Source organism: Artemia sp. Qi Xiang Cuo, unplaced genomic scaffold (assembly GCF_049724085.1).
Source record: "Artemia sp. Qi Xiang Cuo unplaced genomic scaffold, ASM4972408v1 HiC_scaffold_32, whole genome shotgun sequence".
Lineage (NCBI taxonomy): Eukaryota > Metazoa > Arthropoda > Branchiopoda > Anostraca > Artemiidae > Artemia > Artemia sp. Qi Xiang Cuo.
The window spans coordinates 192372-216389 of NW_028297441.1; the positions used below are offsets into that span (position 1 = coordinate 192372).

The window sequence follows — 24018 nt, forward strand, 5'->3', positions numbered from 1 at the left end:
TTTATGCGATGCATTCCGAGTACGCGAGATATATTATTAGTTCTTCGTTTTTTCTTTTTTTATCAAAATGTGTTTATTTTATTCTTTTTCAAAAAGTAAGGTAGCTGTTGTTAAACGTATAAAACTGCAAAAATTATACATTTGGAGGTAATGTTATTCTCATTTATTCTTATTTATCCAAGGTGATTCGTCCTCATTTGCTTCTGGCGGTTTGTCATAACCACATAGAACCATTGTAAACCAAGACAATGAGAAAACAAAATAGACTAAGAGCTGACGCTGAGCAATATACGTTATTCTTAAGAGACTTCTATATTGTGGAACACTTTATAAGAAACTACAAAAAGAGCCTTTCGCTGGTTTTTTGTCCCCTCCCTCCGTTGGCTTGGGTATTCGCCCCTCGCAAACCTAGCATGACTTACCCACTCATACACTCGCTCGATTCTATGTATATCTGCGGGATCTTTAGCTCTGCCGGCTGCGTTGGCCTTTTACGGCCTTCCTCCGTTCACTTGGGTCTTCGGACCTTGCAAATATAGCCTACATAAAGACTTGCATACAATATAGACGTACATAAAGTTACACGGTGTATGTTTTGTATTTACTGTGTGCAACATTATGTATGTATTTTAAGTGTTGTTTAAATATCTAAATTTTGTGGTTTTAGTAATGATTAATTAAAGAAACTTTTTCCACAAAATAAGTTTTTCAAAGAAAAATAAAGAACTCCATTAAACAAAAAATGAGCAAAAATAAAATCAAATAATCTACCAAGCGTGAACCTACCGCAAATCAGCATCGATAAATAAATGAGACCCAACAGGAACAAAAATTACAATAAATAACCGAGTCAAACTCAAAACGAGCAGAAATTAACATAAATTGGGCGCAAAACCCCTATGCCTTCCCAAGGCCAGAACAAAATTTGCACTTTACTGAAAAAATATAGATGTTTTTATTTTTATAACTTTAATAAATCAAATAATATTAACATTTTGATTTCTAAATATCAGTATATGTATATTAAACTGACACTGCACATTCATTTGTATTTTTTGTCATCCTGTAAGGTTGCCATCCTTAAATACATAATTTCCTGAACTTTGGGGAAATGGTGGGCGTAAGAGGGGGGTTAATTACTCTCCACTCACTTTCAACTATTAAAAAAGGGCAATTTCAATTTCCAATCAAATGAGCCCTTTTTGAAATTTTTATAACAACTTTCTGTATAAACATTATATGCCCCCAGGGTATAACTTACAACCCTTGCACTGAGGGCTCTGAGGGGGTTGTCATCCTAAAAGACCTAATTTTAAGAACTTTCAACTACGTTGAACAAAATGGATATCTCAAAATTTTGACTGGATTTGTTTGGGAAAATGATGGGCGTGAGAGGGGCGTTAGTCACTCTCCAATAACTTTCAACTATTAAAAAAGACACTAGCGCTTTCAATTTCCAATTAAATGAGCCCCTTTGAAGTTTCTACGCTTTCAATAAAAACTTTATATGCCCCAGGGCATAACTTACAACCCTTGCCCCGAGGGCTGTGGGGGGGTTGTCATCCTTAAAGACCTAATTTACAAAACTTTCAACTACGTTGAATAAAATGGCTATCTAAAATATTGATTGGATGTGTTTGGGGAAAAGATAGGCGTGAGAGGGGGGTTAGTTGCCCTTAAATCACTTTCGACTATTAAAAAGGGTACTAGCCCTTTGAATTTCCAATCGAATGAGCCCCTTTTCAAATTTCTACGACAAACATTTCAATAAAAACCTTATATATCCCAATGGCATAACTTACAACCCTTGCCCTGAAAACTGTCGGGGAAGTGTCCTGCTCTAAAGTATAATTTCCTGAACTTTGAACTGCGTGGAACAAAATGGCTATCTCAAAATTTTGATTGGATGTGTTTGGGGAAATGGTGGGCGTGGAAGGGGTGTTAGTTGCCTTCCAATTACTTTCGACTATTAAATAGGGCACTAGCCATTTCAATTTTCAATCGAATGAGCCCTTTTTGAAGTTTCTAGGACAACGCGTTATATAAAACCTTATATGCCCCCTTGACATAATTTACAACCCTTGCTCTGAGGGCTATGTGGGAGGTTGTCATCCTCAAAGACCTAATTTCCAGAACTTAAAACTACGTTGAATAAAATGGCTATCTCAAAGCTTCGATTAGATGTGTTTGGGGAAAAGGTGGGGGTGAGAGGCGGGTTAATTGCCCTCTAATCACTTTCGACTATTAAAAAGGGCACTAGCCCTTTGAATTTCCAATCGAATGAGCCTTTTTTGAAGTTTCTGCGACAATACCTTCTATAAAAACCTTATATGCCCCCAGGGCATAACTTACAACCCTTGCCCTGAAGGCTGTGGGGGAGTGTCCTCATCAAAAACATAATTTCTATCGGGAAATCAACTACGCTGAACAAAATGGCTATCTCATAATGTTGATTGGATGTGTTTCGGGAAATGGTGGGCATGGAAGGGGTGTTAGTTGTTCTCCTATTCCTTTCTATTATTGAAAAGGGAACACGCCACTCCGACTTTCAGTTGAATGAGCCTTTTCGAAGTTTCTGCAACAGCTTTTCTAACACAAAGGGCCCTGCTCCAAAGGAGAAAATTAATAAATAATACATTGTACCAAGGTCGATTTTTTATATCCTCAGGGAGCAAAAATAAAAGCAAGAAAAGAAAGAACTGCAATACAAAAGGAATCAATTTATCACGTTTTCTCCTTTTAATTGTTTCTTTCTTGATGCTAATCTTGATGCACTTTTTTATGCACTTTCTTGATGCACCTTAACCAGTTATATAAAACCATTCTAATTACTTAAATCATCTGACCTCTGAGCTGACTAATCCTTATCCTGAGCATTTTTTTTCCAGGTGTCAGCAGAAAAGCTTGTTAGCCACGAGATTGTCATGACGAGAATTTCTGAAGATTTTCAGACTTTTTGTGGCCTCTGTGATCCTGCTTTTTTGGAAGGGACCGGATCCAAAACTACTGAAACAACTGAAAGAGTTCAAAAACTACAAGTGAGAATTAATTCAAGACTTGGCATGCTTCAGGTAAAATTATATTTATGAAATGACGTTTTTCAATTTGAAATTGTTTTCCCTGTCAAGAAACATGTATTAGTAAGTAAATACCTTGAAAAGGAAAATACTCCGTCCTGACAGAAATCCAGTTGAATATTGTGTGTAATAACGCAATAACGCATGATATCAAAAAAATATCTCTGATATTTAGCAGAATTAGGCTTAACATAGGAAATTTTGATGAGACTAACTAAAGTCTATTTTTAAGAATCTACAATTAGTGGGAGATGAATTCTGAAAATATCCTGACCCCATTGTATATTGTCGTGCTCAAAACCGAGGGGTATATTTTGCACTTTTTCTGAGAGTTATTTTTTGTGCTCCTAATCCAAAAGCCGTATTTTTGAAAAAATCGCATCATAGGAGGTAGAGGAAAAAACAACTAGAACAAAACAAATTGAGTATCTCAGGTGTCCACACTGCTTGGATTAACTACATGGCCTGGGCTTATATACTATATTGTTCATGTTGGTCAGCTAATAGTACTTTTTTACACTTATTTTTATATTGGAATCTTTGAACACGTTCTCGGAAATTTTTTTTTTGCTATAATGTGAAATATAAATAAAAGTGAGATGCCTTCCATTATTCGGTGGGAATGCCTTTCATCATTTGAAATAATGTGTTTGGACTAGACTTGCATTATAATTGCAATTGCCCTCGAGTCTATATTTACCAAGTTGGTAATGTTTGGGGGTTTAGCGTGGGGGTGGGGTTGCAGAGGTTTTTCCATAACAGGTATTGTTGTAACTGTTAATAAGTTTAAACAATTGCAGTTCTCGCTCTGAAAAATTTGGAGAAATTAGATAGATTGATCGCAGATCCACTTTGGTTCTCAAATCATTCAAATTGAGAAACCTTGTCGATTCTGGATAAAACAGGATGTAGTGTGTGAGCCTTTCTGATAAAAAGCTGGTAGTTTAGAGGGGATGAGGTCACCAAACTGCTTGGGCTCTCTGACCATACTTATTGTAAATGCTTGCCTGATTCCTGTTCCAACAAGATGCAATATCGCTACTTTTCTGCTAAAAAGTTAGAGGTGGGGCGAGGGTCTGCGGCCTCACTTTTTTCCTCGGGGCATACAGCTTGAAGATCGTTGCATGTTTCTGATTTAAACAATGTGTCACTTTCTGGTGAAAAAGCTGTCAGTTGAGGGGGACTTCGAGCTTGTTTGCAATTTGGACTTCAAACCGAATCAGAAATTAGCTTATTTTGACGCCGAATCAAGACTTAGCTCATTATCAGGTCGAGCCCACTTTATTCCTCAGACCATACCGATTGATAATCATTGCACGCTTCTGATCTAAACAAGGTACCAACTTTCTGGTAACCAAAAAATTGCCAGTGGGGAGGACTTGGACTTGCTTGCAGTTTGGCCTTCAGACCGAATCTAGTTTTATATAGCGAGTCAAGACAAGCTCATTATCAAGGAAGAAATTAACTTTTTTTGCAGTTAGCTTAACTTTCATTTTCACCGTCTCATCAAAATCCTGTAGCTTGGAAATTCTCTTTTGTTCCTTTTTTTGTTTGTCAGTGCATGTAATTTTTCGTAATTTATTCACCTTGTAATTTATTTTTGTTGTAAAAGATAGCGCGTATTTAGTTGTGGCCTAGGCCAAAATTATGAAAGCTGTTTTTACTAAATGAATGTTGAAAATCATTAAATCTAGATCGATTTTTCCACTGATATTAGCTCGTTGGGTGACGGAAGCTGGTGGCGTTGGAATGACTCACAGGCCCGCTCCAGTCCTCAAATCAAGCAGATTAAATGGCCCCGATGATTCCTCATCTCAATTTCTAATTTAAAAAGGATGCACTCCCAACTGTGATACATTTACACGGTCAACTAGGCTTTATAAAGCTTGCAGAGTTGGGATACATCAAGCATTTTTTTTTTTTTTTCAAATCAATCAATATCCTGTTCGGATAACTTAAAGATAGATGAAACAAAATTATTATGCCCCATTAGTATCTAGCAATAATGGAGGCAGTATTCTTATGTCTGAATTCAAGGTTTATTTATTTGCAGGAAATATCTTTGGCGAAGGAGGGAACAATATCCGTTGAAAATAAAAGGCTCAGCAGAGAAGAAAGTTTTCCGATTCAGGAAGAAGGAGATTATGACAATGTGGAGTCATGTGGCTATTCAAATCAGGCTTTTGATGATAATGATGATGAAGCAGCAGAACGATCATCTCAGTCTGTTGGTTATCAAAGATTTGTCACTACTATTATTGAAGATGACGAGAATAGTTCAATTATTGGGGATGATAGTAGTTCAGCTAGTTCTTTGTCAAGCGATGATTCAATTGCTAAATCTCCAGATGTCACACCTTCAACCAAAAAAAGTCACTTCATGGAGGTAATGCCATCAGAAATGGGGTTGAACGAGTCTGTTGATGACGTGACAACAAGCCAGATATCAGTTGAAGAAATCAGTCAAGTTGTTACTCAACTTACTGACCTAATATCTCAAAGCAATGAAAAAGATAAAATGAGTGAAATTCAGTCCGAATTAACAAAAGATAATGTACCAATGAGTCCTTCCCAAGCTCCAGAACGTAAAAAGTCAGTGTCATTTTCTCCAAATGACAGTATCGTTGAAATTGAACCATTAGAAGAAGAAAATGAATGCCAAGTTGTTGAAGTTAAAGAAAAAGAGATTGTAGTTAATTCTATTGAAATTACTAAAGATATAATTCATGAAATTTGTTTAACTGATGTTGAAATTGCAACTTCACGCTTACCGTCTGTTGAAAGAGCAGAGATGGAGCTTGTTCACTACATTCCTTCGTCACCTGAGATAGATGAAGCACTGGACTCACCCTTTGAATCAGAAAAAGACATTGCTGACGGGAGAAGAAATGTATCTACTGCTATACTTTTACCAGCCGTTACAACACCAAACTCGAGTCAGAACAAACATCTCTCAGAGAATGATTTGTCTACCCTTCTTTCAAATTTATCCAAGGAGGAAGAAATGGACAAGTCTTCACCCTCAAAGTTGTCACGTGACTACTATACTCAGACTCAAGTATCAGATATTCAATCCGCAAACCGACAAAGTACAATTTCCCAGATGACCCTAAGCTTATCAGAATCTGAAAAAGGATCTGACCTAAGTCATGAAAAGGATGTCGCCACACCCCGAAGCATTTACGACCTCAGTATTACACCAGACTCAGGAAGAGGTGGATTTTCAAAATCAGACGAGTATGATAATGATGATCTAGAAAGCTTTTATGCAAGTGATAAAGAGACTGATGATATTGTTGAATTTTCAAGCTCAGAAGCTGCAACACCTGCTGAATATCTTTCGGATTCTGAAACTGAAACAGATACACCAGTTACAAGTCCCAGGAGGGTAAAGTTGCTTTCGTTAATTTTACTTTTCATGATAATCAAAGCATGATAATTTGTTAACATTGAATAAAAGTAAGCTAATTGAAAAGAAGACTAGAAAATATGCTTTGTAATTCGTCTTTATGCTCTGATACGCTATAAATTCTTGGCTTTATGCCTGAACCTTTGGCTTTCTCAGAAACCGGGTTACGATGGAGAAAGAAAATTTATAAAATAAAGAAGACAATAAACATATATTCGCTCCTGAATATTTTTCGTTTCGTTCTCTTGCTTTATAGTAGACAAATTGGGGTCAAAAAGCTCTAGATAAGAAAACTTAGAGAAAAATCTGACTTTTAGAAAAAAGAACTGTAGTCCGTGAATTCTTTATTCGTCATAAAGAATTAAACCTATTTCGCATCTGCCTAAAATGAATCATTATGTGTTTTTGTACGATTTTGAGGTTTTTTATTTAGTTTAATATTAAAAGGTCCTTTTCGGTCAACCGTCCAGGGCGAAACGAAAAGCAGGTCGTCCTCGGTTCGGGTAGGAGGCTGTCGTAAGGAATGATTTAAGGGAAATGGGAACTTCATGAGAGGGTGTAAAGAGGGAGGCTTAGAATAAATGAAGGAAGGAGGAGCGTGCGTAGCTGTATTGGCCTCAGGCGGCTTATTGCTGCGGCGAGTTGTTAGTAGTAGTAGTAGTTAATATTGAAAAGAAGCAGAAACATGGTACTTACTGAACTCATGCTGTCATACTTAGCGAAAAACATTTGTGGCAATACACCCAGTTTTTCATAAACAGTATTTTATTTAGGTCGTCCATCGATTCTAATCAAGATGCGTTTTGTTCGCAATTTACTCCTTGATATCTATGTGTAAAATAATGCCATTTGTCTTTTATGCTAAGCACACCAGTGAGAGCATCCCTACTTCGTAGTCGCATGTTTACTCTGTTGGTTTTTAGCTTTCTAAATATTTATATTATAATATATTTGGAAGAATGACCTGAACAGTTATGCTTGCATAGTTATACATTGACGCATGGCAGTCTGCCAAGTTTATTGGGAGAAGTATCACTAAAAATGGCTTTTTCGTCTTTTATTTGATCAAAATTTAATTTTTAAATAATTTCTCAGTAAAAGTTGATAGTGTAATAGTAAAACAATCATATCTCAATAAGATCTAGATTTATGTATCTCAATAAGATACATAAATATAACTCGTGGACAAATGAGATGCATATTTTTTTTTATGGTTAGATAATAGTTTGTGTACATTACTTACATTACATACAGTACATTACTAATAGTTAGTGTAAATAACAAAATTATTCCTTTGTTTTCTTAAGCCAGGAATCCACAAACCTGCCTAAAATTGAAATAAAATGAAATTTGCAAGTAAGCAACGTAGTCGTACATAGCTTTCTTTTGTTTGTGCTGAGCAAAGATTGAAATATGAAGATTAAATTGAAATATAGGCCAGAATATAAGATTTTCTTGGCGATACGTCGTTAGTTTTGTCCAAGCTGATTATGACTTGATATTTTTGGCCACATTCTCATAATGTTCTATAAATTACCTTTAACCTAAAATATTTTCAAAGTCAGTTTTATTTTCTTTTTGTATTCAGATGAATCATGGGGTATCTCCGAAAGCGCTTCGTCAAAGACTACAATCCTTGGATTCTCCTACATCACCATCTGTCCAACCCCCAATTGGTGAACTAAGTGACTTTAAGGCAGCGATCAAGCTTATGTTGGAACGTCTAAAACAATGGCATTCTGTATCTCACGAGGCCGGTGATTGGATTCTTCTTGAACCGGATGTGGCACAACTGATTAGTCAAGGTGATACGCTTGTATTTAAGATACAAGATGTATCTTCTGCTGGTTCAGTTCTTGCACTGACTAATCACCTTAGAAGAGCTTGGACTGAGGTCAAGAGCTTAAATAAGGTATGTGAAATGATTTAACGTATAATAGCTCGTAATTCTATTCCGCGTTTTGGCCGGTCTACCAAGCTAAAACCCCAGATATGATCAACCGTCCAAATTTTAAATGTAATAAATATTCTGTATTATTACGGCTCCAAAGCATCTGCCAATTCCTCCGTTTATATGGTGCTTTCGTATAATATGTGTCAGATCTGATTTATGTACTAAGCTTCAAGTAGCTGATACAGTCGGTCTTTTTCTGATTTCACATCCCAAGCTGTGTTTCCACCTCTTACAGTTTTGACTTCAATTCACAGTTTCCGACTCCTGAAAAAAGCCTTCTAAAGGCTTACATTATTGTTTATCCTTATTAACTAGTTCTGCTTTGTTTCAAATAGTACCTTCAACAAGAATCTACTTTATTTTATGCCATCGCACAGAATTTTTTAAAAATGGGGACATCTGGTTAAAGCTCTATATAACAAACCAGATGACTCTCAGAAATACCATTGTTCCCTCAAAGATTTTAGCCTCAACGGCTTTTTGTTGATTAAATGTTTTGTGTGAAAATGATAGAAATGATTGAATGTGTGAAAATTATTGAACTAAAAATTTTTTAAACGGAAAGAAAACTTGTCAAATTGCTGAACGTGCTTTTTATGGGAGGTGATGTAAAGACGGCTTTCGTTTGATTGGATCTAGAGTAATTTTGTTGGAAGGGAATTTAAGATAAACAGTGAGATCTTGGAGTAAAAAATATTTTTCCCACCGTGAAACCCTGCGAAACGGCTAGCCAGATACTGGATATCGATACTTGGCTGTTGAATACCCGAAAATTTTACGTTCTTAGTTTAAGTACTCCAATTGAAGGTATTTTTCATCTGGTAAAGTTTTTACTTTTTATTTTTAATCGTAGGTGTTATTGAAAAGCAATTATTAGTTTTGGATAGTCAAAACGTTTTTTCTTACAAGTAAATGTAAGATTCATTTTTTTTATTGGAGCTTCCGAGGAGACAGAGCGCTTTAAACGAAAGTATTACAAATGAAAGTTTGTTTGAATGACTGAGTTTATGGTTTAGTTATTTGTCGTAGGTTGCCTCTTAGCAACTATTTAAAAAAAAGTTTTTTTAACTGAAAGCAAGGAGTAATATTAAAACTTAAATCAAACATAAATTATTCCGTATATTTGGGGCACTGCCCCTTCCTCGACCCTCTCTCTTTACGATAAAGTCTTAAAGTTCTTTTAAAATACTTCTCATTCAAATTCAACGGCCCTTGTGGTAGAGCAGTGTTTCTTGAAGAATTGTGACATAAAGTTAAACTTTAGTGCAAAGATTGAAGGTTAAGAAAGGGACACCCCCCTGCCTCCCCATTTGCGGAACAATTTCTGCTGGTTTTAAGTTTTATTGTTATACCTTACTTTAGTTTAAAAAAATTTATTTAATGTCGGAACTTGTCGGAAATCGAGAGTTCTAGTGCCCTTTTTATGGGTCAAAAGTGATTGGAAGGCAACTAACACTCCTTCCACGCCCACCATTTCCCCAAACACATCCAATCAAAATTCTGAGATAAGCATTTTGTTCTACGTAGTTGCTTTCCAGATAGAAACTTTGTTTTGAGGAGAACACTCCCCCCAGAGCCCTCAGGACACGGGTTGGAATTTATGCCCAGGGGTTATATAAGGGTTTTATACAAAGCTTTGTCGTAGAAACCACAAAAAGGAAACATTTGATTGTAAATTCAAAGGGGTAATGCCCTTTTTAATAGTTGAAAGTGATTGGGGGGGGGAACTAACCCCCCTCTCACGTCCAACTGTTCCCCAAACACATCCACTCAAAATTTTGAGGTAGACATTTTGTTCAACGTAGTTGAAAATTCTGGAAATTAGGTCTTTGAGGATGACAACCCCCCCCCCCCCCCAGAGCCCTCAAAGCAAGGATTGTAAGTTATGCCCTGGGGGTATATAAGGTTTTTTATAGAAAATGTTGTTGTAGAAACTTCAAAAAGGGTTCATTCGATTGGAAATTTAAATGTCTTGTGCCCTTTTTAATAGTCGAAAGTGATTGGAAGGCAACTAACACCCCTTCCACGCCCACCATTTCCCCAAAAACATCCAAACAAAAATTTGAGATAGCCATTTTGTTCAACGCAGTTGAAAGTTCTGGAAATTATATCTTTGAGCCGGACACTCTCCCCACAGTCTTCAGAGCAAGGGTTATAAGTTATACACTGGTGGTATATATGGTTATTGTGGAACCGATGCTCCTATAGACTTCAGTGATGGTTCATTTGAATATAAATTGAAAGCTGTGGTCCACTTTTTAGGCATAAAAATCTAACGGTGGGTGACCAGCCCCCCCCCCCCACGCCCTTTTTACCCAAATGCATCCGATAAAAATATTGAGATAGCTATTCTGTTAAAAATAGTTCTAAGATCATATGACAAAAACTGGTGTCGATACAAACCCCCAGGGCCCGGGGGCAGGCTTTGTAAGTTATGCCCTGCGGGAATGTATGGTTCTTATGGAAGGGATGCTCATAAAACTTCAGGGAGGGTTCATTTGATTTCAAATTGAAAGTTCTAGTTCAGTTTTTGAAATTCAAAAGAGATTGGAGGGCAGCTAGCCCCCCCCCCACTCCCCTTTTTCCCCACATGCATCCGATAAAAATTTTGAGATAGCCATTAAGTTAAAAATTGTTCACAGGTCAAATAACAAAAACTCAGGTGTCGACCCCCCCCCCCCCCAGGGCCCGGGGCCAGGCGTTTTAAGTTATGCCCTGGGGCATATATAGTTCTTATAAAAGGGATGATTGTATAAACTTCAGAGAAGGCTCATTTGATTGGAAATTGAAAGTTCGAGCTCACTTTTTAACAGTCAAAAGAGATCCGAGGGCAACTAGCCCCCCCCCCACGCCTTCTTTTTCCAAACCCATCTGATTTTGAGATAGAAAATTTTCAGATAGACATTTTGTTAAAGGTAGTTCAAAGCTCGGATAAGAAAAACAGAAATTGAAACAGAACTTTCAGAAATTGAAAGTTCTAATTCACTTTTTAAGAGTCCATAGATTTAAGGGCAACTAGCCCTACTCCACGCCTTTTTTCCCCAAACCTATCCGTTACAAATTTTGAGATAGCCGGTTTTTTGAAAATTGTTCAAAAAATAGATAACAAAAACTCCGGTGTCAACTTAACCCCCCAGGGCCTGGGGGGTAGGCGTTGTAAGTGTTGTCATGGGGGCGTATTGAAAGTTTTAGTTCACTTTTTAAGGGTCAAAAGATATCCGAGGGCAACTAGCCCCCCCCCTCCCACGCACATCCTTTTTTTTCCTAAGCCCATCCGATAAAAATTTTAAAATGGCCATTTCATTATAAATAATTGAAAGGTCAGATAAGAAAAACTCTTGTGTCGACGCAACCCCCCAGGGCCCGGAGGCAGGCGTTATAAGTAATGCTCTGGGGGCAAATATAGTTCTTATGGAAGGGATGCTTGTAGAATGACGCAGTAGGCTTTAGACTTTTACAGTTAGGGAAGGGGGCGATAGCCAAACTCTTGTTTCTAGTGATTTTTGTTCGTTTCAAGCTTGATTTGCATATTCAATTTAAGTTTTACTCGTTTCAAGATTTATTTATTCATTTACATTAGTGTTTGTTTGCATTGATTGTTTATTTAATTTCTGTTTGTTTTAAATTTCATTGTTACTTCAATAGCAAAATATTTTTTTCCGTTTTAAGCTTGAGTTTCATATTCAATCTAAGCATTAGTCCCTTTAAAATCTATTTATTTATTTATACTATTACTTGTTGTATGTTTTTGTTATGACTGTTTATTTAATTTCTGTTCGTTTTGGGTTTCATGTATTCTTTAATAGTAATTTCTGGTCGTTTTGAGTTTAAATTTTAAAAGGTATTTTTATCTTCAGAGCTTAAGTTTAAAATGGCCTTTACTTTTCTTTGAAAAAATTATTTTTTGGAAAGTTTTTTTAATTAATAATGACAAAAGACAAGCCGAGGTAAACGTTAAAGGTCCAATATAAAAAAAAACGTAAATATACGAAGGCGCTAATTCTAATTTAAGGTAATTTAAAATTTCCATGAAAATGAAGCACAGATAAATGTGATTAGACAACTAGGGAAAGTGAGTATCGCAACAGCTAAATTAAAAGGTATGGAACAAACGACAGCGAGAATCACATTGAATTGTAACCGAAATTTTGAACAGTGAATTGTATTTGGAAACTGGAAAAGACGTATTTGTTATCTTTTATGCCTTAAGAAATTAAACGAGATGATGATGTAATCTAAGCTGTTAAAGCAAAAGGCTTGGAAAAACTTTTTGCAGTAAAGATGAACAAAATGGACAATGAAATCTACTTCTGAAAATCAAGGAACAGCCATGACTGGCCACAACAACGATCTGAATAGGTCAGGACTTTAAGAAAGAATTCGTATTTTGCACAGGGTGGCTGTATCAAACCTGTGGCGAGGTCATGACACCAAGAAAAAGCTCAAATTGTCTGCCGTTAAAACACAGGTGACAATGAGAATCCAGATACAGAAGCCCATGTATCTGGTATATATATATATATATATATATATATATATATATATATATATATATATATATATATATATATATATATATATATATATATATATATATATATATATATATATATATATATATATATATATATATATATATATATATATATATATATATATATATATATATATATATATATATATATATATATATATATATATATATATATATATATATATATATATATATATATATATATATATATATATATATATATATATATATATATATATATATATATATATATATATATATATATATATATATATATATATAGTGATGATGATGATGATGATGATGATGATGATGATGATGATATATATATATATATATGTGTGTGTGTGTGTGTGTGTGTGTGTGTGTGTGTGTGTGTGTGTGTGTGTGTGTGTGTGTGTGTGTGTGTGTGTGTGTGTGTGTGTGTGTGTGTGTGTGTGTGTGTGTGTGTGTGTGTGTGTGTGTGTGTGTTGTGTGTGTGTGTGTGTGTGTGTGTGTGTGTGTGTGTGTGTGTGTGTGTGTGTGTGTGTGTGTGTGTGTATATATATATATATATATATATATATATATATATATATATATATATATATATATATATATATATATATAGTGATGATGATGATGATGATGATGATGATGATGATGATGATGATGATGATGATGATGATGATGATATATATATATATATATATATATATATATATATATATATATATATATATATATATAGGTACTGTATCTTCTGTTTCTCACTTCATTGATATCTAACCGTTTCAGACACTCGTAAAATCATGGATTTTACAAATGCTATTGACTATTAATAAAGCCTTTGTTTGAAGCACCTATCTTTTTGCAAGGAAAATAATTGTTGGGAAAGGATATTTTCATCACAGAAATGCTGTATTAGTATAATTTATGAGAAGCTTGAGAAAGTCGTATGGTAAAAAAAGTGTCGCTCAAAAAAGTTTGCTGACAAGAAATAAACAGAAATGTCAACTTTTCTTTTGAGTTAATAGCTTTAGCTTGTGTAATGTTTCTTTCAGTTTCTTGTCTCCGCTCTGTGATCATTTGTTTCATAGCTTTTCTCCGACACCGCAAGGTCTCTTACTTAAAAATAAACTCATTTTCTATGAAACTCCGCAGATTAATCGAATTGCGACTTTTGAAGTGAGTAAATGCTTGTATATTAATGAATTCTTTGGAGGATTCTTTCTCGAAACGTAAGCGAATTTGTGTTCCCTTTTCCAGATAGACAAACGTATTTAAAGGTTTAATTGGAATCCCATTTCTGTATTTAACTTAAATACAAATTAATTACGGCAAGTATCTATAAGGAGGGAATTTTATACATTGGAAAATAATTTTCTACGTCTTGAGTCGTGTGTGAGCACCACAGAGACATATATTGCTATTTTAATACGGAAGGGGAAGAGGGGGTAAGGCTCTCATGTGTCTGCAAAATTTCGCGACTGCTTCGACAAAAGTATTGCCTTAATTGTAATACCCATATAAGTTCTGTGTTTGCCCAAATATGCTAGAATGACGCAATACGGAAAAGAAGGCCTTTATGAAATTCTCTGTTCAAGAAATGTTGGAAAACTTTTGAAACCACTTTGGTTTTTTAAGTGAAGATGGAAGAAAAAAGCCATTAGAAAGGGAGAAAAAAATTGGGATAGATTGAACTTTAGTGGCTCAAATTTTTGCTCCAAGAAATTTTGTATAAATTTAACAAAATTAATTGGATTTTCGGAATTTATTATAATTGGAACCTATTCTCATTTTTCCAATTGGATGATCAGATATTCTCAAAATTTTTCATTTTCCCTTGTATTTGGCCGTTGTGTAAATTTTCCTTCTTTATTCGTTTCGTACTTTCATGTTTAATTACATTTTAATTCAGCATCAAATCTCTTTCAGAGCAATTAAAGAAATAGATTAAAAAAATGGAACGAAAGGGAGGAATGGAATAGAAGTGATTTTAAAGAAAAGAAGCAGTTAATGAAGATTGAGAAGTAGGAGGACAAGAGCATGATATTGAGAAACCCCAAAAATGTAAATTAACAAAGTGATAGAGACCAGATTGTATAACAAAAAAAAAGCTCAAAAGATTTAGAGAAAACATTAAAAGCAGAACTTAGATCGAGCCTTGTTGAGATGAAACTTCAAGATGAGATAGAATGCACTGCGGATACGTTTTATACCGCTGGTGTTGACCCAATGGCACCAGATATTACAAAAGTGAGAAAATCCTATTGACACTCTGAGCAAACCGAAATATTGGTTCACCCGAAAAAGGTCAACCGTTTTCTTCTTGAAAGCTTGAAATTCATATCAGTAAGTTGCTAGGTCAAGGGGACCTATGCGTATAACAAACATGAAAAATAACTTTTGTTTTGCCTTAAAATGGGCCCCATTTTTTTTCCGGTCGGTTAGGACTGATAATATTTTTATTCATCCCATATCGAAAGTAGCTATTGAAATATGTTTGATCATCCAAAAGACAAAAAAATTCATGACGCTCAAGAACGGGGTCATAATTTGTGTGGCTCCAATTGGCTGGGAAATGACATTAAAAAGCCTTAGGTCCATGTGACCCCCTATGTAGGAAAAGAAAATGAAACTTATTTTGGCTGTATCGACTTTTGACGTCCAAAAATGGGCCTATAATTTGTCTCATCTCTGATAGGCTTAGAGTTAGCCTATAGGTATCTAGACAGAGCAAGGTAGAGGTCAAGAATGAAAGACATTTTGAGTTTGATTGTATCGATTTGGTACAACTGAAATTGGACCGAAAAATTCCATTTTCTTCGACTTGTTTAAATTTAGAAGGTACGTTGATTGAAACAAGGGGAGTCCCCTTGGGTCAGTCATTCAAGAGAAAGAAATATGCTTGCATCAATTTATGACGCAAGAAAATCCAAAAAAATCATTTTTTTCTCCAATTAGCCTGAAATTTTGATGTATTTAGGCAGGGTCAAGGAGGGTTTCAATGAAGACAAAAAAAAAAAAAAAAAAAAATACTGGAAAAAATGGTTTCATTAACCATTAATGCTTAGAATATGCTTAAATTTGTTCTTTCTACAATCTGATTACAACTTACTGGGCATGTATACTGAACAAATCCAGCTGAAGAGGAGAAATTACCTTTGAAAAATTTAGGATCTATCGATTCATTACACACCAAAATGTGCCTAACATGGCTTTTATCCAATCTGGCTAAAACTTTCAGGATCAAGTTTTTAAAATGTTATTGAAAAATATTCTGCAAAAGTATGTCTGATCGAACATTTTGCCTGAATTTTCAGATTTTGCCGAAATTTTAGTTACAATCTGACGTTCTTGGAAAAAGGTGACCTATAATCATGCTATTAAAAAAGTTTGTTCGATCTTTTGTTGTATAGAATTTTATATATAAAATTTTGATTTAAGCTTACGTGGCAATCATGCAGCCTTCTGAAGGTGCGACAAAATTACCTTGCCCCAAGAAGCTCTGCTAATTATACTTTTTAACTATTTAAGCGTTTTGATAAACACAGCAACGTTCAGTAAAAGATGGCAAAGGCCCACAGACCGTGATCAAAGTTTTAGCCACCTCCTCTCTCACTCCAAACTCGCCCTTCTATAACAAATTCTTAGTAGGATTTTGTACTCTGACTTCATACTAATTAGCAACTGCAGAGAAAAGACGATAACATTTGAAAGGATAAATGCCATGCATTCTATACTAAAGTCGATATTTCTATTGCTTATTGAAATAATTTAGAAGAAGAAAAGATACAGGAAAATCGCGTTGAAATTCATCTAATAAAAGAGACAAAAAGTAAAAAAAGAAGCAGTATCCTTTGAGATTGCAACAACCATGCATGTCAATGGCAGTGAATTCTGTCATTATAATATAATGTAATATAATGTATTAAACATATTATGTTGAAAGAAAGAATAAGGGAATCTCAGAAGAATATATGAAGGAATGCCAGTCAGGCTTGACAAATTTTGATTAAAAAAAATTTTTAGTATATAATTTTTAAAGCAACACATACAAAAAAAAATTATAATGTGTAATATAATAAAAAGGAATAAGAAATAAAATAAATTGAGTAAACACTTTCTTTCGTCCGAAAGTACCCGTGAAAGTACTCACCAATTTAAATGTTTTATTTTTATTTTTGAAGTTTTCCTTCTTTCTCTATTTATCATCTCGAAACCTCTTCCAACTCTACCTGAAGATGTGACGAAGACATAATTTTTCCTTTCTTGCTTGCATCAGTTAGCAAATAATTTAAGGCTACAACATTCATCACTAAAACAGCCGCGAGAGCTAAACCCCTTACAAGGATAATCAAGTCATAAAAGAAATCATGCGTTCTCTATTATTTTTGGCATAACAATGTTGAAACTGTAACAATCAAGGAGTAATAAAAGGTCAGTAAAAGGAATAGAGTAGGAATCGAGTTTCGCACTGGCAAAAACTGGTCTTACTGGATCCTTGCGAGGCATGCATAATCGTGACTCAAGATGACGCGAGTCCCGAGAATCGACAACCCTGTAACAGGATTCAAGTCGAATACTTTTTCATTATAATGACGTGCTATTTCTACGGAAGAAGTGGAGGCCCATATATTTTTCCTTCTTTTACGCATCAATGAATGAATAATGCAAGACTGCCAGATTTAAGTCGTTAACTTGTTGGAACTGATGCAATTTTCTATCAAAGTCACAAAGGATTACATTTGACGTTGCTTAATTTGACAAAGAGCTACTCTGTTTTATTGATTGGCTGTTTCCAGTCCAAAGTTGTTGTTTTAACTGCTAAAATGTAGTTCGATTCGGTAAACTTACTTTCGTCAAACGGTTAATTGGAAAAAAATAAATTGCTTGATTTGAAATTTTAATGATGATGAAAGGAATTGGATTTATAATTAGTTTTTAATGGCTTAAAATTCTTATATATATAAAAAAAAAGTGTGTGATTCCCAGTAATGTCTTTTAGAAGTTTTTTTCTGTCTTAAAAAGAAAGAATTCAAATTTGTTATAGTATCAAGAATTTCTTTTTTTTTTGCGTGAAAGTCAGGTATGAAATCCCTGGCTAAAAATGCATTTAACTAATTTGAGACAGGATGCTATAACAATTCATTCGCAAGTGACTTTCACAAGCTATAATGACCAAAAGTGTGTTTTCAAGCAGAAAAGAAAAATATATCAACAAAACAAATTTCGATGTGTATCATAGGCTGCGCCCTAGCGCTGCCTAAGTAAAGAACGATGTGGGCACATTGTGTTTTTTTTTCTCCATAACCGGGCACTTCGTATCGAAGGAGTTGTCGTAGAAACTTCGAAAAGGACTCATTCGATTGGGAATTGGAGTGGGTAGTGCCTTTTTTTTAGTCGAAAGTGATTGGAGGGCAACTAGGCCCCCCACGCCCATCTTTCCCCCAAACACATCCAGTCAAAATTGTGAGATAGCCATTTTGTTCAAGATTGTTGGTTTCCTGATAGAAAATATGTTTTTGGGAAGGACACTCCACCATAACCTTCAGAGCCAAAGTTTAAAGTCATGCTCTGAAGACATATAAGGTTTTTATTGGAGGAGTTGTTGTAGAAACTTCAAAAAAAGTTCATTCGATTGGAAATTCAAAGGGCTAGTGTCCTTTAAATGTAAAGAATGATTTGGGCTCAAAGTTTTTTTTTTTTTTTTTCTCCATACCCGGGCACGTTTTATCGAAGGAGTTGTCGTAGAACCTTCAAAAAGGACTCATTTGATTGGAAATTGGAGTGGCTAGTGCCCATATTTAAAGTCGAATATGATTGAGGGGCCACTAGCCCCCCCCCCCCCGCCCACCATTTCCCCTAACACATCCAATCAAAATTTTGAGACAGCCATTTTGTTCAGCGTAGTTGATTTCCTGATAGAAAATATGTTTTTGAGGAGGACACTCCCCCACAGCCCTCAGGGCAAGGGTTTTAAGTTATGCCCTAGGGGTATATAATGTTTTTAAAGAAGGCGTTGTCGTAAAAACTTCAAAAAAAGTTCATTCGATTGGAAATTCAAAGGGCTAGTGTCCTTTAAATGTAAAGAATGATTTGGGCTCAAATTTTTTTTTTGTTTTTTTTTTCTCCATACCCGGGCACTTTGTATCGAAGGAGTTGTCGTAGAACCTTCAAAAAGGACTCATTTGATTGGAAATTGGAGTGGCCTGCGCCCTTTTTAATAGTTAAAATTGATCGGAGGGCAACTAGCCCCCCCCCCCACGCCCACCATCTTCCCTTACCCATCCAATCAAAATTTTGAGATAGTCATTTTGTTCCGCGGAGTTGATTTACTGATACAAATTATGTTTTTGAGGAGGACACTTCCCCACATCCCTCAGGGCAAGGGTTGTAAGTTATTCCCAGGGGGCATATAAGGTTTTTAAAGAAGGCGTTGTCGTAGAAACTTCAAAAAAAGTTCATTCGATTGGAAATTCAAAGGGCTAGTGTCCTTTAAATGTAAATAATGATTTGGGCTCAAGTTTTTTTTTTCTCCATACCCGGGCACTTCGTATCGATGGAGTTGTCGTAGAACCTTCGAAAAGGGCTCATTTGATTTGAAATTGGAGTAGCCATTTTGTTCAGCGTAGTTGATTTCCAGATAGAAAATATGTTTTTGAGGATGACACTCCCCCACAGCCCTCAGGGCAAAGGTTTTAAGTTATGCCCTGGGGGCATATAAGGTTTTTAAAGAAGGCGTTGTCGTAGAAACTTCAAAAAAAGTTCATTCGATTGGAAATTCAAAGGGCTAGTGTCCTTTAAATGTAAAAAATGATGTGGGCTCAGAGTTTTTTTTTTTTTCTCCATACCCGGGCACTTCGTATCGAAGGAGTTGTCGTAGAACCTTCGAAAAAGGCTCATTTGATTTGAAATTGGAGTGGCTAGTGCCCTTTTTAATAGTCGAAAGTGATTGGAGGGCAACTAACCCCCCCCCCCACTAGCCCCCCCTCCCACGCCCATCATTTCCCCAAACACATCCAATCAAAATTTTGAGATAGTAATTTTGTTCAGCGTAGTTGATTTCCTGATAGAAAATATGTTTTTGAGGAGGACACTCCCCCGTAGCCCTCAGGGAAAGAGTTTTAAGTTATGCCCTGGAGGCACATAAGGTTTTTAAAGAAGGCATTGTCGTAGAAACTTCAAAAAAAGCTCATTCGATTGGAAATTCAAATGACTAGTGCCTTTTTTAATATTCGAAAGTGATTGGAGGGCAACTAGCCCCCCCCACACCCATCATTCCCCCAAACAACCAATAAAAATGTTGAGATAGTCATTTTGTTCAGAGCAGTTGATTTCCAGCTAGAAAACATATTTGTGAGGAGGACACTCCCCCACAACCCTCAGGGCAAGGATTATAGGTTATGCCCTGGGGGCATAGAAGGTTTTTATTGAAATCTTTGTCGTAGAAACTTTAAAAAAGGCTCATTCGATTTGAAGTTCAAAGGGCTAGTACCATTTTTAATAGTTGAAAGTGATTTGAGGGCAACTAACCCCCCTCTCACGCCCACCTTTTCCCCAAACACATCCAATCAAAATATTTAGATAGCCATTTTATTCAACGTAGTTGAAAGTTTTGGAAATTAGGTTTTTCAGGATGACAAACCCTCCTCCCCCACAGAGCGCTCAGGGCAAGCCTTGTTATTTATGCCCTGGGGGCTTCTAAAGTTTTTATTGAAAGCGTTGTCGTAGAAACTTCAAAAGGGCTCATTCAATTGGAAATTGAAAGGCCTAGTGCCTTTTTTAACAGTTGAAAGTGATTGAATAGCGACTAACGCCCCTCTCACGCCCACCATTTTCCCAAACACATCGATTTAAAATTTTGAGATATCTATTTTGTTCAACGTAGTCGAAAGTTCTGGAAATTAGGTCTTTTAGGATAATAGCCCCCTCAGGGCCCTCAGTGCAAGGGTTGTAAGTTATGCCCTGGGGCATATAAAGTTTTTATTGAAAGCGTTGTCGTAGAAACTTCAAAAGGGATCATTCAATTGGAAATTGAAAGGGCTAGTGCCTTTTTTAATAGTTGAAAGTGATTGGATAGCGACTAACGCCCTAAACACATCAAATCAAAATTTTGAGATATCCATGTTGTTCAACGTAGTTGAACGTCCTGGAAATTAGGTATTTTAGAATGATAACCCCCTCACAGTCCTCAGTGCAAGGGTTGTAAGTAATGCCCTGGGGGCATATAAGGTATATATAGAAAGTTGTTGTATAAATCATAGGCAGCGTGATCGCGCTGCCTAAGTAAAGAACGGGGACACTCGAGAACGAGACAAAAAACGGGGACTAAGTTAAGAGGAGGACACTCCCCCACAACCCTCAAGGCAAGGGTTTTAATTCATGCCCTGGGGGCATATAAGAACGATGTTGGCACAATATATCATTTATTAATTTTAACCTTTAAAGCAGGCCACTTCGTATCGAAGAAGTTGTCGCAGAAACTATGAAAAGGGCTCATTCAATTGGAAATTGGAGTGGCTTATGCCCTTTTTAATAGTCGAAAGTGATTGGAAGGCGACTAACACCCCTTCAACGCCCACCATTTTTCGAAACACATCCAATCAAAATTTTGAAATACTCATTTTGTTCAGCGTAGTTGATTTCCAAATAGAAATTATGTTTTTGAGGACAGTCCCCCACAGCCCTTAGGGCAAGGGTTTTAAATTATGCCCTGGGGGCATATACGGTTTTTTATAGAAGGTGTTGTCGTAGAAACTTCAAAAAAGGCTCATTCGATTGGAAATTCAAAGGGCTAGTGCCGTTTTTAATAGTCAAAAGTGATTGGAGGGCAACTAACTTGCGTCTCACGCCCACGTTTTCCCCAAAAACATCTAATCAAAACTTTGAGATAGGCATTTTATTCAACGTAGTTTTAAGTTCTGGAAATTAGGTCTTTGAGGATGACAACCCCCCACAGCCCTCAGGGTAAGGGTTGTAAATTATGCCCAGGGGGCATATAAGGTTTTTATATAACACTTTGTCGTAGAAACTTCAAAAACGGCTCATTCGATTGGAAATTGAAATGGCTAATGGTCTTTTTAGTAGGCGAAAGTGATTGGAAAGCAACTAACACCCCTTCCACGTCCACCATTTCCCCAAACACATTCAATAAAGATTTTGAGATAGCCATTTTGTTCCACGCAGTTCAAAGTTCAGGAAATTATACCTTTGAGCGGGACACTCCTCCCAAAGTCTTCAGGGCAAGAGTTATAAGTTATGCCCTGGGGGCATATAAGGTTCTTATTGAAATCTTTGTCGTAGAAACTGGAAAAAGGGCTCATTCGATTGGAAGTTCAAAGGGCTAGTGCCCTTTTTAATAGTCGAAAGTGATTTGAGGGCACCTAACCCCCCTCTCACGCCCATCTTTTCCCCAAACACATCCAATCAAAATTTGTAGATAGCCATTTTATTCAACATAGTTGAAAGTTTTGGAAATTAGGTCTTTAAGGATGACAACCCCTCCCCCTCCAGCCCTCAGGACAAGGGTTGTAAGTTATGCCCTGGGGGCATATAAGTTTTTATTGAAAGCGTACAAACTTAAAAAGGGCTCATTCAATTGAAAATTAAAAGGGCTAGGGTCTTTTTTAATAGTTGAAAGTGATTGGAGATTGACTAACGCCCCTCTCACGCCCACCATTTTCCCAAACACATCCAATCAAAATTTTGAGATATCCATTTTGTTCAACCTAGTTGAAAGTACTTGAAATTAAGTCTTTTAGGATGACAACCCCCTCAGAGCCCTCAGTGCAAGGATTGTAAGTTATGCCCTGAGGGTATATAAAGTTTATATAGAAAGTTGTTATAGAAATTTCAAAAAGGACTCATTTGATTGGAAATTGAAATTGCCCTTTTTAATAGTCGAAAGTGAGTGGGGAGTAATTAACCCCCCTCTTACGCCCACCATTTCCCCTAAAACATTTAATCAAAGTTTAGAGATAGCCATTTTGTTCAACGCAGTTGGAAGTTCTGGAAATTATGTATTTAAGGATGACAAACCCACCAGAGCCCCAACGGAAAAGGTTGAAAGTTCTGCCCCGGGGGGCATATAAGGTTTTTATATATAGAGTTGTCGTAAAACTTCAAAAGGGGCTCATTCAATTTGAAATTGAGAGGGCTGGTGCCCTTTGTAATAGTCGAAAGTGATTGGAGGGTAACTAATCCCCCTCTCACGCCCACCATTCCTCCAAACACATCCAATCAAAATTTTCAGATAGCCATTTTGTTCAACGCAGTAGAAAGTTCAGGAAATTAGGTCTTCGAGAATGACACCCACCCAGCACTCAGGGCAAGGGTTGTAAGTTATGCCCTGGGGGCCTATAAGATTTTTATTGAAAGTTTTGTCTTAGAAACTTCAAAAGGGCTCATTGATTGGAAATTGAAAGGGCTAGGGCCATTTTTAACAGTTGAAAGTGAGTGGCGACTACCACCCCTCTCACGCCCACCTTTTCCCTAAACACATCCAATCAAAATTTTGAGATAGCCATTTTGTTTAACGCAGTTGAAAGTTCTGGAAATTTGGTCTTAGAGGATGACAACCACCCTAACAGACCTTAAGGTAAGGGGTGTAATTTATGCCCTGGGGGCATATAAGGTGTAGCAACGCTTATAGAAAGCGTTGTCGTTTCCAAAAGGGCTCATTAGATTGGAAATCGAAAGGCCTAGTGCCCTTTTTAATTGTTGAAAGTGATTGGAAGGCTTGACATTTTTATAGTAAAGATCGATGTGGGTATAATGTATTATTTTTTGTTGTTCTTGTTTAGATCAAGGCACTTCGTATCAAAGGAGTTGTCGTGGGAACTTTGAAAAGGGCGTATTCAATTGAAAATAGAAAGCGCTGATGCCCTTTTTAATAGTCAAAAGTGATTGAAGGGCAACTAATCCCCCTTCTACTCCTACACTCCCACGCACACCCTCCCATTTGCCCATTATGTTTAAAACTAAATGTTGCCTTAAGATTAAATCAAAATGCACTGTGATAATGCTAATTCCCAATAAGGCATCTCAGCAGTATCCCAAG

At 36.3% G+C, this 24018-nt stretch overlaps 1 protein-coding gene across 1 annotated transcript in view; it reads left to right on the forward strand.

The window, feature by feature from the left end:
* The first annotated feature begins 248 nt into the window (after window positions 1-248).
* LOC148938897 (uncharacterized) overlaps window positions 249-24018 on the forward strand; it is a 77454-nt gene continuing 53684 nt past the window's right edge. The window contains exons 1-5 of the mRNA XM_089107447.1: window positions 249-359; window positions 2889-3071; window positions 5131-6465; window positions 8075-8398; window positions 15692-15803. Coding sequence (XP_088963573.1) covers window positions 249-359; window positions 2889-3071; window positions 5131-6465; window positions 8075-8398; window positions 15692-15803 — 2065 coding nt within the window. The remainder of the gene's footprint in view (window positions 360-2888; window positions 3072-5130; window positions 6466-8074; window positions 8399-15691; window positions 15804-24018) is intronic.